Source organism: Taeniopygia guttata, chromosome 2 (genome assembly GCF_048771995.1).
Source record: "Taeniopygia guttata chromosome 2, bTaeGut7.mat, whole genome shotgun sequence".
Taxonomy (NCBI): domain Eukaryota; kingdom Metazoa; phylum Chordata; class Aves; order Passeriformes; family Estrildidae; genus Taeniopygia; species Taeniopygia guttata.
The window spans coordinates 103,424,982-103,440,924 of NC_133026.1; the positions used below are offsets into that span (position 1 = coordinate 103,424,982).

The following is a 15,943-nucleotide window of genomic DNA, read 5'->3' on the forward strand; positions in this document are numbered from 1 at the left end:
GCAAGCAGGGGTGCGAATCATAAAAGCAATGGGCAAATGAAGCTGCTGTCCTGAAATGCATTCACGGCCTGCTGGACATGTTCTGATTTTGCAATTCTACACTTTTATTAGAAAAAAAAAAAAAAAAAAAAAAAAAGAAAAAGAAAAAAAAGAAGAAGAAAAAAAAAAGAAAACAGAAACACTGAATTAATTATGTTGGAAAAGGCCTACAACCTACAACCAAACATCACAGTGTTAACCAGACCGTGGATGTCACCGAGTGCCACCGTCCAGTCTTCCCTTAAACATCTCCAGGGGTGGTGACACTGCCACCTCCCTTGGCGTCCCATTCCAATGTCTAACCACTTTTCCTGTGGAAAAAAATCCCTCTAAAGTCCATCTGAAACCTCATCTGGCGCAGTTTGAGACTATGAGATATAGACAGATATAGACATAGATGACATACTTATATAGATATAGATAATATATAGACAGATATATGTATAGATAGATATATAGATAGATATAGATATATAGATTATATATAGATATAGATGATATATAGATATATAGATATATAGATATATAGATATATAGATATATAGATATATTACGGCAGAATGCATATATGACTTATATGCGTGTGTATAGCTATACGAAAAAAAATATTTTCCTTCCTCCTGTGGCCGGGCCGGTAACTTTCAGAAGAAGGATGCAGTTAGGGGCGTATGAAGCGGCAGACACCGTGAGGGCAGCGCGTCTTTCCCGCCGCGCTGTGGCGAGGTGTTAACCCCGAGCCGCGGCTCAGACCCCGGCTACAAGCAGCGGCTCCCGAGCGCCGGGCGGGATCCCGCCGGGAGCTCCGGGATCGGTACGTGCTCCCGGCCGGATCCCGCCCGGCGGGGCCGCGCAGCCGCTCCGGCCGCGCGCACGCGCGCCACCTTCCCCCCACCCCTTCTTCCCACCCGGCGCCGCTCCAAGGTCACGTGGCGGCCCGGGCCAGGCGCGCCCCCGCCGCCAGCGGGAGCGCGCGCGGGCGTGCACGCGCTGCACCAACGGCCGCCGCTTGGCGCAGTTCGCAGCCGCCCGGGCGCGGCTCCCGCTCCCGCTCCCGTCCTTCCTCCATCCATCCCTCCATCCAGCCACCGTCCGTCCCTCCTCGGCCGGCGCCGGCTCCCGCCGGGCCTCGCTCGAGGTAAGCGGGAAGGGGCCCATGTCGCCGGGTCGGCTCGGCGCGAGGTGTCCCTGCCTGCGTGCGGGGGACGAGCCCGGGCGGCCACCGGGCAGGGAGGGAAGGGGGGAGAGCGGGAGGAAGGGAGGGCGGCGCAGGCCCTGCCCCGGCTGCCAGCCCGGGCTCGCTCCTGCAGTGAGCCGTGAGAACCTCCCCGGAACCGTCGCTGCGAAGCGGGGCCGCCCGGCCGGCACTGCCGGCGCTCCGGACGCTGCCCGCAGTTCCCGGCAGCCGGGCCGTTGGAGCGGAGGGAATCGGGAATCGGGAATCGTGCCCTGCCGTGCCCGGCTGCCCGGTGCGCGACTCGGCAGAGCGGAGGCGGGGGCGGCGCCCGACGCTGCCGCCCCACCGCGGCACGGGGTGGCGGGAGCGCCGGTGCTCCCTGCGGCGCGCTCGGCGGGGCCGCTCCGGCACTCCGGCGTACGCGCCGCGCCGCCCGGCGCCTTCTCTCTGACTCGGGCACTGAACTCTCGCTCTGCTGTTTGTCCTTCTGCTGTGGGGAGTCTGAAGTGGAGCTACACTGCCCGCAGCTTTTTGTGCGCTTCTCTCCGGGGTCTTGCCAAGTGTGCGTCTGGTTTAATTTGTGCGAACTACGCTTTGCTTCTCCTGAAGTGGTTACTGAGTACATGTAGGAGGCATCAATGATTTTTGATAGAGTAGGGCAGTATGCTGTGCAAACCTGTGCATTTCCATCCAGAAGAATGATGTCATAAATATACCTGTGTTGTGGCTGCACTTTGTATATGCTCATCATCTGGTTACCTTTCTTTGCCCCACCCACCCCAAAACAAAATTCTGCTGTTGTTACAAGAAAGTATTTGTTAGCAGAATGCCGTATTTATATGTGATATTCTGCAGGATACTGTCAGAGGAGACAGACAGCCTTATAAAATTTAGTCCTTAGAGTCACAGAATATCCCAGGTTGTAAGGAACACACAGGCATCACTGAAGTACAACTCCTTGGTGTTTATTCTGGTTTTCTTTGGTTGGCTGGGTGGTTTTTTTTGTGCATTTTAGGAATATACAGGTATTCATTAGCTGTAATGAAAAGTCATAAGTCATGAATTGCCTTTTTTTTTTTTTTTTTTTTTTTTTAAGTGTGGGAATATCTATCACTTTGTGGATACATAACCAACTTTTTTTTGTATACATAATAGGCAGCTAGCTCCAGCCAGGGCCCAAAGTTGTTCCTTCTCTCCTAGCCCCTGCTATAGTTCCTTTGCATCCCAGAACATGCAGGAATGTAAAGAGTTTTGCCATCCCTTGAAAAAAAAATCAAGGAAGATCTCTTTACATGAGTGGTGTAAAGTGAGATGCTCCGTGAAAGTATATTACTGTTATATAATTGACTTTTAAACAGATATGCTAAAGTTAAAAGGTTTCTAATTAATCTTAGGATACCAGTGACTTTGACTGAAATGCTGTATTATGTGGTATAATTTTTAGTTGCAGTAGCAGTAACTAGGATAGTGCTGAACGGCTCTCGTCAGCAATGCAGTATTGATTTTTAAGCTTGTATCATAACTTTCCAGTTAAGCATATCAGAAAGTCTGCCTGATATGCCTCTGGTCTGTAACAGAGATGGTGTTTGAATTTATTCTTGGTACTTAATACTTAATCTCTTTCTTGATACTTAATATTTTGGGTTGTTGCAAAAGTAAGTGTAATTTTTTTTTGTTTGTTTTTTTTTTGTTTATTTGGAAGACCTCCACATAAAATGTTTCAGGTTTCAGTACAGTGAATTTTATGTCCTTTCTCTCTGCATCTAGCGTTTCCTTCCACTGGAGTAAAGTCTTGATCAGTTAAGGGGAAATCTAAACTGAAGGTAGAGCACTTGACACCTCCTTATTTACCTACCTTAAGGCTCCAAGCAGCCCTTTTTTGCATTGCATGCTGTATGACTTGGTCTCCGCCTCTGAGAATTTACAACCTAGATCAGATAGAGGCGAAATGATTTTGTTTAAAGCCACTTTGGGAACCTTTGTCAAAGCCAGCGGTCAATTTAGTTGCAGTTGTTGCTTCTCTTCCTGGAAAGTGGTCACACGGTTAATAGTCTAGATCACAATTTTTTATTTTCCAGTCTTGCATCTTTTAAGTACAAGATCACAGCATACAGGAAAACAGTTTCCTAGAGTCTCTGTGTGTCTGTGCTTAAGTTAGAATTTCCAGCAAATTGGATTTTTTAAAATACCTTTGGATTATTTATGAAATAACTTTTAATTATTGGTTATGATTTAGCAATACGTTCTTATGTAACTGTCTGAAAAGGGATGAAAGGACCATTTCTGGTGTGAGATTCAGTGCTGTTTGTTACGGATATCCACAGTGAAGGGGCTTTCAGGCATATACACAACAGTGTGTGATACATTTGTGATCAAATACAAGTCTAAAGTGTATATATCAGATGTCATCCCATACTGAGCACATTCCGAGAACATAGCATAGTAGCATACTGTATCCCAGTGACTTTTGTATCTGGAGAACATTCTTTATGATCTTGTTGAAATTACAGTTTAAAGTTCTACAGTAATACAAAGACGTCATCTCTGTCACTGTTACATAGGTAAGGACAGGTTTGGGTTTTTTTAAATTATAAATAGAATTATCCACTTTAAGCATAGTAAAAATGTTGCTGCTTTTGCAAAGAATGTGGCACTTAAAAATGTATTTAATCTCCCTAGCTGCTCGCTCATCTTGATTGTTACATTAGTGCTTGCATTTCAGTTTGGGCAGGCAGACTGATTTAATATGAAACTGTCATGCTCAGTCAAGTCAGATTGTCTTTATGCTTGAGGACAAAGCTCAAGCACACTTTTTGGAGATTTTTTTTCTTGTTAAATATATTTCAAGGGATATTGTCAAAGAAAGGATGCTTCCCCTTCCTAGCTAAATATTTTTAATCCATTTCTTTCACCTTTGCACTAATGTAATTTGAAATTAGTTGTCAAAAGTTGTCCTGAGTCACTTATTTTCCCAAGACTAAGGGCACTTCCTCATTACTTCTGTATGCAGTGAGTGAATGGGTGAGATTTTTAGCTGATGAATCGGCCCATTTCTTTATCCAGAGTGCTGAAGTTCAATACCTGAAGTGTAAACACACAAAGTAATAATAGAAAAGTCTGCAGTATACTAGGTGACATATTTCTCTTGGTGTATGTGGCTGAAGCAGGCTAAGCTGGTCTTAGGCTGTGTCTCTAGGTTTAATTGTCTTTTTTTAGACTGCATAACTGTCTCCTCGGGAAATACACTTCTTCTGAACTGATGGTTGTGAAAAGCCTTTTAAAGGAAATGTGTAAAGGATTCTTATCGAAATTCTTTCAAATATGTGCTTTGAATAATGAATTGTAGCTGTGATTCCATTAGAAATGGAAGTAATTGGCTCTCCCTTGGCTAACTAGAATTTAGTTTGTGATGTGAGCTGAAATAAAGTGAATTAAAGAAGAAAAGTACTTAGTGGTGACTTAAAGGCATTCATTCCCTGAAGGAAAAAGTATGCTTGTTAACACAAACAAGAAATCTGTGAGGCCACTACACAGGTGTGTTGTGTCTTGCATAGACAGTGCAGACACCCCTGTGCCAGACAGATGTGACCTCTGTGGTCATTACAACTCAATAATGCAGTGGATTGGCTTTGATGAAAGAGTAACCATATGCCACTTTGCTCAGCTGTATCTAATTTTTCTCTTCCCAACATCTCATGTAAATATATCTGTGTGGGAATTCTATAAGACTAGCATTTTTACCCAATCTCTTAGTAATATAGCCAAGTCTTATATGCAAATTAAATTTAGGGTTATTGCTTTATTTTGGTTTATGTTCATGAGTTCAGCAATATGGAGAATCTTATCAAGCGTCTTATTAAGTGGGGAAAAAAAGGTGTCTTGTTTATAGACGCAATATTTAGAGCTCTTTAAGTATTCCATATATGTATTTCTCAGAATAAGTATTATTTCTGTTCTTGTCAACCTGAAGGTTTGTAATAGTCTCAAATCTTATATTTGTGTATTCATTCTAAATGTAACCAAATTATTTACCACAGATAGATTAGTTAGATTTCATGCCTGCACACATGACTGGTTTTTTTTTTTTTTTTTTTGTTGTTTGTTTGGTTGGTTGGTTGGGTTTTTTTTTCACTTTGACTTCAGAGCCCTGGGAGGTTGCAAGAAAATTTAAATACACCTGGGGCAGATAAGCGCCTGGAAAGTAATGTTGTTAAAAAGGGGAAACAAAGATAAGGCCTTGCTGGATTGCTTATTAAGGAAATGCTTAGTGCTTTGTAGAAACATACAGGAAAAGCTTCATCTGCTTTCTCTCATTTCATCCAAAAATGAGATTGAGAGAATTTCTGCTCCAGAACATTGGTTTCTGTGTTATGTGTTTGGAAATAAGTTCAGCCAAGAATGTTGTGGCCTTACGGGAGTCTGTGTTGCTGGAAATATGTCTAATGTGGCAGGGGATATGCCCATGCAGATTCCAAAGGGCTGCACTCTTGGATTAGACAGTTACTTTTTCCAGTACCTTGAATGAAGTTAAGATCTCCACATGCATAAGATGTGTATGTGTAACTTAACTTTTTGATTCAACTGATCATTTTGCCAGTAAAACTCAATTTATGAACTTCCAAAGTATTCTTTGCCCTTATTGATGTTCCTTTGTAAACAGAAAAAAAGGATAACTTTTTTCAAAAAAGAAAATGCTCAAATTAGTACAAGGACAGATACTGTAACACTGAAATCAGATGATTCATATCAGATCGTACAGATAAAACTGTTGACACAATTACAAAAGCACTAACTCCAAATAAACTGTGGATTTCCTTTCTTGCTATTTTTTCCCCCAGTGATAAAAAGTAGTTAAGTTGCACTGCAAAATATTTTATTTTAAATGGCTCTTGATTCCACCCGACAGATCTTGAAGGCACTGAATTTGCCATATTGCATCATAGGTGCAAAATGAATTTCATTTTCTTTTTTAACCACCGGTTTAGTGAACAATACATTACTTTTGTATCATCAGTGTTTCTCTAACAACTGTCAACTGCTTGAATTTTTGTACCTGCTGTTATTACTTGATAGAGCTTTTTCTTTTTTTTTTTTTCTTTTTTTTTTGGACAGCTGGGAATTGCAGGTAAAAGCAGGTAGTACTGCTGGCAGTATTTTTCAACATTGTTGGACAGAATTTCTTTTTTAGTTGCATGTAATTTGCTAAAATTAAAAATGTAATTCTATGTTATGTTTTAAATACCTTCACCTTTTGTATGGAAAATCTTAGCAAGTGTATTATTTTTTTAATAAGAAGAGACACTTGATGGTATTTTTCCATTCTGTTAGAGGACAAACTCTGGCTGTTTTTTAGACAAATTCGTGTGTCCCTTTCAGGAGGCATCTCGGGCAGATAATCTTCATTCAGTATGTTTTGTGTTAGTCATATCAAAGTTTGTTTTATTTTAGCAAAGTTAATAATCTTTGAATTAGGTTCATATAGAGAATGGATAGACTTTTGCACTTAAAAGTATCAGAGTTGTTGTGCTGAATGTGTTTTGGCACAATCTGGAATGAGCAGAACTTTATTTTCAGTCTCAGTAAGCAGATGCTTCAAACCAGGGCTAGGACCAAGAACTTGGGCACAGAAGAGTGTTTTCAGCCCCAGTCTGATTTTTGTAATTTTGTAGGAGAAGTGGCAACTCCTCCAGTTTGGTGGTGGTGGTTTTTTTTTGTTTTTTTTTTTTGTTTTTTTTTTTTTTTTTGCACCTAATAAGCAAAGTGTAAAAGTGTATGAAAATGGAGAAGTGTTGGAATTTTGGAACTGTAGTCGAGCCTTGTGAAGAAAGGACCTTTTCCAGTGTCAGGATGGGGTGTGAGACTAAGAATTGTCACATCCCATCCTGACATTGAGAACTGTGGTGTTTCATTCTTGGTTAATAGTAGTTAAAATTGTGTGGCAAGGTGGGGTGAAGGAGACAACTGGAACATGAACAAAGGTTGTCCTGAACTTGCCAAATCCATTAGGGTATGTTAATTAGGGAAGGATTTGGGCCATTCATTTGTCTTGGCATACTTATTCTGATCTCTGAGTGAATTGAGATAGTGTGCTGATAGAAGCTATGTCTGTAGGATTTGTGCTTCCTTCCTTCCTTCCAGAACTCAGAATGGTATGCACTGCTGAAAGCTGGGGGAATGTCCTGTAGCTGTTTTCTGGTGGCATTTGTTCTACAGTTCCTATACAGTACAATCCAATATTCATTTAAATGTCATTTTCACAGGCAGTCAGACTTTTACATATCCCAGATGGTCATTAAAAAGAAATCTGATTTGCAACTGAAAATATATCTTATTGAGGCAAAGAGGTAAAAGAAAGAGAGAAAACCTGAAAAATCAAGTTCTACATGTGCTAACCACCACCCCCCCGCATGTTTAATTCCTAATTGGTCCTGAATTTTTCACTGCATAGGTGAAAAAAAATACTGCATCTCTTAGATGCTATAAAACTAAATGAAATGCAAATGAATATATTATAATGATTGCTGCAGAAAACTGTGTTTTAAAAATGGAATCATACTTCCCATCAGGGATTTTGACTAATGAGCAACAGGGTAAAATGTCTAGACTCACAAAGAGCAGGGCAAAGACAGAACATAGGATGGTGAATGATCTTTGACAGCATTATTAACTTGTGTGAGTCTAGTAAGAAAACTCATAAGTGCTTTCTGAGACTACCCCACAGGAAAACGTACCTACACCAAAGATCTTCATTAAGGTTGCATGGAAAACATTGCTTCTGACACTTCCAAATTTAAGGTATTTGCTTTTCAAAATAAAAGCTAATTATCCTGTGCAACTTGTAAGTGCATGGCCTAGTGCTGAAACTTACTCAGCAGGAATTCTATTTTACAAATCTTATTAATATTGAGAAATAAAAGACAAGAGGGCTAACAAAATCTGCAAAGCTTATTACCTGCCTAAATCTTACCTTATTGCAGTGTCACAATTTTATCTGTATTCCAGGAAAGCTGTTGTCTCAAACACTCTTATAAGCTTTGAAGAAAATAATGCCCATCTGAAATACTGAACAATATTGAAATAGTAGAGATACGACAGAAAAAAATCCCAACATAAAATAAAGTCAGTAGTGTTGGAAAAAAAGCACTGGTTTATGAATTTTGCTTCTATGTTTTATTCTGTATTTTAATGGAACATACAGAATAAAGGAATGATGAAGAGGAAGGAGAAATTGAGTGTGTCCAGTGATTCTTAATATTCTATGAAAATACTTGTCATGTTTGCTAAAAAACTCAGTAGTTTTCCCTGTAAGAGCCAGATGAAATATGAATTTATTCAATGTATAGAAAAGGACTCAGAGATGGTAGCAGTTTATTACAGCCTTACTGCAGACATAGCAATCTCAACACTCAATTTAGGATTTTGTCCTTGACACTGATGCTGTGTTCACTGTCCTTGCATCAGTCTTTTACATGAATTTACAAAGCTTAGAGGAGGAATAGTAGTAAGATCCTGAATAAATTTGGTTTTTAAAGCTTGTAATTCAAGAAGCAATCCTCCAGAGTCTTCTGAGCAGACACACAGTAACCCCATGAGGGTGGAAAGGAAGTGCAGGTTTAGGTTTAGGGTAGTGAGAACCTGTCTATGTTGAGGGAATATTGATGGTCCTCAGAGTATGTCTCTCACATTCTGGGACAGAATTGGTTCCTTATACTACCACTCTTCCTCAAGTTATTTCACCTATCCATTATTTTATTTAGATCAGTAATGGTATTTCAGAATTCCTCAGATGAAAAATCAATTCTTATTGTGAGTCATGAAGCTAATTATTAAAAAAGCTGGGTATGTTTTGTCCACATACATTGTATTGCTTTATAATTCTGTTTGAAGAGAGCAAGAAAATTTCCACAGGAAAACAAATGCTTATCTTGGTGTGCATTGGTTTTGTATCGTTTAGTATAAACTTGACATCAGGTCAGTTGTCTCTTTGCTATCATTATGTAATTTCACTTTCAAGAAGGAGGGAGAAAAGTTCACGAATAGCAGACCCTGAAATGTTGTGAAATTTGCTGTATCAAACATGACTGGCTGCCGCAGTGACACCATCAGCAGAGGGAGCAGCACACGGAGTGTCAGCAGGCAATCTTGACTTAGGCTGAACCAGGACCTGGAGTGCTGCTGCCAGTGCTGGAGTTGCAGCAGTGGGTGAAAAGTCTCCAAGTGAGCTAATGTAGACTTTGCTTAAGAATCATTAACTAAATCCCTGTTTTCATGGGAGCTTCAGCTGTAGTCACGTGCCGTGATGCAAACCAAGATCATCACCTATCAGTGCAAACATATGGCAAAGTCAGCCCATGTTGTCACTTATCTCGGAGAGTGCAAGGGGGCTGGGACATTTCAAGCAAAGCCTATTGGTGAGGGAGTTTCTGTATGAACTTTCTTAAAGAAGCACTTCCTTTTTACTTGTAATTCTGCGTGGGAATGTATACCAAGCAGTTTTTTCTAAGAGACCAGAAGGTTTACATAGTTCTTCTGCTTCTATGAGAAGAGAAGAAATGCTGCTCCAACCTTTTCTTATGGCTGTTAATTTTTCATTTACCTGTACTGTGAAAAGTTAGTTTTCTGAGATGCATAACTCAGAAAAGGATGTTCTTGAAGATGACTCAAATAGAAGTGATGTTGCTGCCCATGAAAAGGTTCCTTCTGGAATCTTGGTGAGTTTGACAGCTTTATTGCTAAATATGGGTATATAATTTCCTATAACGCAGTTAAAATATATGAAAATTGACTGCCTTTATTTAATAGTATGTGGAAGACTTTAATTAGGCATTCAAAAGACTTACTTTGTTTCCTGTTTTTGTTCCATAACTGCTCTGTGCAATACTAGGAGCAATCCTAACCCCCCAGTTAAAATCTTTAATTGGGAACAAAGATGTTTTTGTTGAATAGATCTGATGCTACAGTGGTCCTGTTTGACAGGGTCATTTTTCCCCCAAGTTTTTTCAGAGTACAAAATAGAAACTAGTAAAACACTTGCTAAAGATTTTCTCTGCTTAAGGAAAGCTTCTGCCTCATAAATTTATATGTATGCAAATATAGGCAAAATGAGCTAAATTGAGGTAAACCACTGCTCTGCATGTTTTTTATTTTATTCTGCCTAATCTTTTGACACAAATACAATGTCTTTGCTGTTTACATCATGTGGCATTAGACTTATTTTAACTTTCTAAATGTATCTCAAAATAAATGAGGTGCATGAATATCTATGCTACTGGAAGCTAAGATCTGCTTCTATGCTTCTAAGTAAATTTTTTTTTTTTTTTTGCAGTGATAGTGAAAATTCATGGCCTCTAAAGTTGTAGCCTTCTAGAACAATCTGATATCTTGCCTTTGAGTAACTTGCACTCTTCTTTTTCTATTGTTGAACTAGGCTCTTGTAGTAGTCATGTTCGTAATGGTGCACTTGTATAAAAGTGAATGGATATAAGAGCCCAAACAATGCAGTTTACTATTAGAAAAGCAGTTCTCCATATGCACAGGAAATACATATTGTTGACAGAGTTTTGATTATATCTTGGACCTCTATATGGATATTACCAAACAACACCAAAAAAAAAAAAAAAAAAAAAAAAAGCAGCAATGTTAAAGAAAACATGTTGGTCTAGTGGCAGTTAAAATAACATCTTTGTTAATGGTACAGGGATATAATTCCAACCCACAAAACCTCCTGCTCTTAAGGCTATGCTAATGTAAGCATTTCCTGGTAATGAGTCTTGAAAATTTGTCTTTCTGTCATATAAAGCATATCAGATACTCTGAGGTGGAATACTGTTAATTATTATTTCTGAGAGCCATTGCTGTAACATGAGGAAATCAAACAGCATATTCAAGGCTAATTTTAGTTGCACTGATTTTAGTATTTTATAAGTGGAGGGCACAGCATTTTAGTTATTCAACTTCTGAAGCAGTTATTTTTTATTATTTTGTATTTACTGTTATGCTCTCTCAGAAAAAGTTAAACCAAAGCAGTTTCAGTTTCTGCTTTTGGCAGTGCAATGGCTTCTTGCCAGAAAAAAAACCATTATTTTCATGATATGGCCTAGAGATTCTTTCTCCCATTCCAATTACTGTTGCACTTACCTTTGTGGTATTAATATATTCAGCTGTAAGAATTTTTGTAAACTAGGTAGTATTGCATAAATATTCAAAAATCAGTCTCTCTGGAGCCTCAGAAGTCACAACAAATGTTTCTGCTTTGATGTAGTTCAGGTATTCATAGCCTTTTAATTTGCTGTGTGAGAAGAGTAAGTTGTAGTGAGCTGCATTAACTTCAGTTTTTATGCAGAATTCTGGAATTCACTGTATCAGGCAATGTATAGATTGTGATATCAAAAGAAATAAAAGCTCAACAGCATTGTGAAGTATTGCTGCCTTGCCTTTCTTAGTTTGTCTTTTCCATCAGGCTTTTGTCCTGAATTTCAAAACTGGCAATGAGCATGCTTTTTAGGCTCTTACAGGAGGTTAGGAAGGCATACTGCTCTCTGCTTTCAAGGCAATGACATTTAAGAAATGTTTATTAAGCATGAAATAAAAGAGTATTATCGAGGAAGTACTTTGTCTTACTTGGTTATGCCATGATCAGGATATTTCTCTTGCATTTGCAAAAATTAGTGTGATAACGTTTTACACTGTTCCTTTCTCACTGTAGTCTGATTCTGTGCTTGTTCAGCACAAGTTTTCCAACAATATACAATAACATTTAAGGAAAACAACAAACCCAAGCAAAGTTCAAACCCATACCTAACCCCCAAATGTTAAAATCTCCCAGCTGGGTTTCTACTGACACTTGAGATAAAATGGCATGTTTCTCAGGTATGCAGTGACACTTCATTTCTATTTGATCATTTTCTTGCTACAGTTTGAACCTTCTTATATAACATGTTTATCTTGCAAAGTGAACCATTGCGTTAAAAGCTGAAGTACAGCCTGGTAAGCAATAATGTGCATTTGTTTATTACCTTTATCTAGTTTGGTTTACTTGCAATGTACAAAACAACGTTTACATTAAGACTTGAATAAAAAAAAGTTACTTTCCTTATAAGCAACGTTTTTAATACTCAGTAGGTACAAAAGTTCGTAACTTTTCCACATGTAAGAGTGAACCAGCTACGAACTTTCAAACGTAAGAGGTTTTCCATTGTGTGTATGTTCATAAAAGTGGCTGTGCTATGAGCTGCAGAAATGAAACCAATACCTGTAGAAGAGAGAATGTTGCTACAGGATATTCTTGCTACAGAAAAGCAAGAATATGTGTAAAATGGGTGAACACTTTGGTCTTGTGTGGGTTGTGTGGTGAATTTCTATGGTCAAATTAGCAAGTATGTGAGAAAAACAAGGTTTTTTATCATCTGAACTCAGTTCTTAGCAGAAGGTGTGAAATTTTGATCTTTTAACTCACTGCTTAAATCGTAGAGAAATTCTTGCTAATGCCCACTTCTCAAGTCCTGTTCACTGAAATGAACTACATGGAATGGGGACCCTATTACTGATTGTGTTAGACATTTCTTTTAACAAATGCAGTCTCCTTGATGGCACAAAATCAACTTTTCTTTCTAAGCTGATACCATAGACAGCTCTTGGAAGTGGCCAAGTTAGAGCCATGAATGATAATGATTATGCATTAAACATTTTTTTTTTTTCATGAGATTGTGTTTAAAAATGGGCTGTCATTTTAGATGAAGACTAATAGCTTCAACAGGAAAGTAGGGATACTGTAATGTCTCTGTGTTGAGTTACAGTTCCATGAGATGCAGCAAATATCTCACTTGTCAAAAAGATGTCAGTTCCTTCCTTTTTTTTTTTTTTTTTTTCCTTCCCTAGCTCTCTGGTGCTGTTCAGGACCTCATGACTCAGGTGTTTGTCATGTTCTGCTTAATGAGCTAATCTAACTTACTTACAACCCGCTGGAACAAACAACAAAAAAAAAAAGGTAGACTTTTGCCAGTTGTGTCAGGGAGCTAAAATCAGCTCATTAAGAGGGTCAGATGAGGAAAAGTTGAAGTGAGACCTTCCCTCTTTAGCAGGAGTGAGCTAATACTTCACAATGAAGCAATCAGTTTTATAGTTGTACATGAAGCTACTTACAGGTGAAGTTAAATTAATGACTAATGTTGATAGAGAGTCCGTTCTCCTAATCTCATTACTCATTCAATGTCAGTCTGTTCTTTTTGTCTTCATCAACAGGCTACAGGAAGAAAATTCTCTAGTGTATTACCTAGCATAGTAATTCTGTGGATAATTTCAAGACAGTGTTAAATCTGTATTGGAAACCCCCCACCTTCCTTTGTAAGTCTTGTGAAGAGGAAGGAATTATTTTTAAAAACATTAATATGATTCGGTAATGCATGAGAAGCCTGAGATGGAGAAAAACATTTCCATAGCTGCTGTGTGAAAGTAGTTTTAGATTTCTTGCCTGTTTACAATTGTATCAGTATAGAGATGCCACAAAAATCTTTTGGGTGAGTATAAGATACCCTGTGTTACTGTAAGGAAGACTTTAGAGGCTCAAAAGATAAATAACTGATTAATTATATAGACAATAAAGCAGTATCAGTAGGAAGAACTGTTCTAATGCAGTACAGTTTTGTTCAGAGGTATTAAGAAGAATCCTTAAACCTTGTTCAATGACTAATAAAAATAGAAATGCAAATAAGAAAAAAAGTAATTGTAGATTTTTTTCCCAGAAATACTATCCCAAAATAGGGTTTTTTAATGTATATAATTTAGGCTCTTTTATGTGTTCAGTGTTGTGGGTTTTGCTTGTTGGCAGTGGTTCTTTGTTCTCCTAAATATCCTTAACTTCAGAGGCTGCAGTTGCTTGGATGTTTTTGAAATGAGCTTGTAGCAGTCTTTTGGGTGGGAGGCAGAAGATGGTAGGTAGACTGTGGAAGAGTTGCACTTAGGTTTCTATCAAAACATTTTCACAGTTTTCCGTCCTCTTCCTGTTCAAGCTCAAATGTTCTGAGAAATCTTTGGGCTTTCATTTCTTATTGGCAATTATAGTTCAAATTATGTTCTTAGTCTGAAAGACTTGCGGTCATTCAGAATTCATTCATTTACTTAAGTATTTTTAATGGATTAGACAGAATTTTCAGTAAGTGATTCTATGCTCTTTATCCTGTTTGACTATAGCATAATCTTATTAATGTATATATCTCTTTTCTCCCATTACATACTTTGATAATTTCTCTAAGATGACTCAGCTGTTTTTGAAATACAGCGCTGTAAATTAAGAGTTACATGCAGTATGATCTATATACTTTTTCCTGACTTGTAAGATTTTTTTTTTTGCATCCTTATGTACAGTTATCTCCATTTTCTATATATTTCTGTTGTATTAAACAGGCAGTCCTCTGGAGAATGATTTTTTCTTTTTAGCTTATTTGAGTTATTAAGCATTGCTTAAATCTAGGCTTTGAGGTCTAAAAATGACGTGCTTCAGAATTTTCTTTGAAGTATTTAATTAGTCATAGATTCAAGTTGATAAAGCATTAGGAATAGGTTTTATAACTCTGGATACTTTTTGTAATATAAGGATTGTCTCAAAGTTATGTTGATTGTTGAAAACATTTGTGTTAAGCTTGTTACAACAGAGTAATTGATAAATGACATTGCTCACCTGTATAATTTTTAAAAAAAAAAATTCATTTCATAAAACCTGCTGTGTTTTAAATTTACTTACTTGTTTTTTGTCTTTCTCTCCCTTAGTCTCAGACTATGAACTACGTGGGGCAACTTGCAGGACAAGTCCTGGTTACTGTGAAGGAGCTGTACAAAGGCATTAATCAGGCAACCCTTTCGGGATGCATCGATGTCATTGTGGTGCGGCAGCAGGATGGGACATACCAGTGTTCTCCTTTCCATGTCCGGTTTGGGAAGCTTGGTGTACTGCGCTCTAAAGAAAAAGTGGTAAGTACAGAAAGTGGGTCAAAACAAAGTTTTGAGGACCATTTAATTCCTTTTTTCCCCCCTCTTCCTTCCTTCCTTCTCTAGCTCCCCACATTCCCAGATAGCAGGCTGGTTTAGTCCAGAACAGTTGCTTATAAATGCTGTACAGGGTGGTGGTTTTGGAATGCAAAATGGAACTTCCTGTGGTAATCTTAAGGACTCTGCAAAAATGCTGTGAAAGACAAATACCAGTATGTAGACTTCACAGTATTAAAATGTTTACATTGAGCTATTTGTTTATTTATCCAAGTATGCTGGGAAAGAAATGCTTAATGCTATTTAACTGATCCCTGATGTAAGCAACTCTTTTTTGGAATGTCTGAAGGACAAACAGAGCATATGTTAAGTGTTAGTGAGCTATTATAAATATTGCTTCTTGTTAGCTGTGCTCAAGGCTGATTTACAATAAAAAAATGCCGTTATTAACATCCACAAGCAAGTGAAAACTGAGACTGAAACTTTGTTCCTGTGTGGGCGTGTTTGAGTGAGAACTTGGTACAGTTTCCCATCCAGCCATTCTGAGATGGTGGTGCTACCCAAGCAGATTGTCCTTTCATCCCCTTCCCATAGGCTATGTTAATCGTGCTAAGAGAGTGAGTTGGACTGGGTTGGCTGGAAAATGGAGCTGTTGTAGGGTGGCTTTACTGTCAGTAAGGAACACTGGTGTATGCCATCGGGGTGTGCTACCAAAAGGTAAATTGATTTAAACAGGACATAAACCCTCAG

The 15,943-nt window shown here is 38.6% G+C and overlaps 1 protein-coding gene across 3 annotated transcripts in view; it reads left to right on the forward strand.

Annotated features, from left to right (window-relative positions):
• Positions 1 to 1,036: 1,036 nt before the first annotated feature.
• LPIN2 (lipin 2) overlaps positions 1,037 to 15,943 on the forward strand; it is a 43,767-nt gene continuing 28,860 nt past the window's right edge. The window contains exons 1-2 of one of the 3 annotated variants that reach the window (XM_030266054.4): positions 1,037 to 1,174; positions 14,978 to 15,178. In XM_030266054.4, the coding sequence (XP_030121914.1) occupies positions 14,987 to 15,178 (192 nt within the window). In that variant the 5' untranslated portion in view covers positions 1,037 to 1,174; positions 14,978 to 14,986. Of the gene's footprint in view, positions 1,175 to 1,566; positions 1,776 to 8,294; positions 9,925 to 14,977; positions 15,179 to 15,943 lie in introns of those variants that run through there. The other 2 variants (XM_072924553.1, XM_002193029.7) reach the window with 2 other exon arrangements.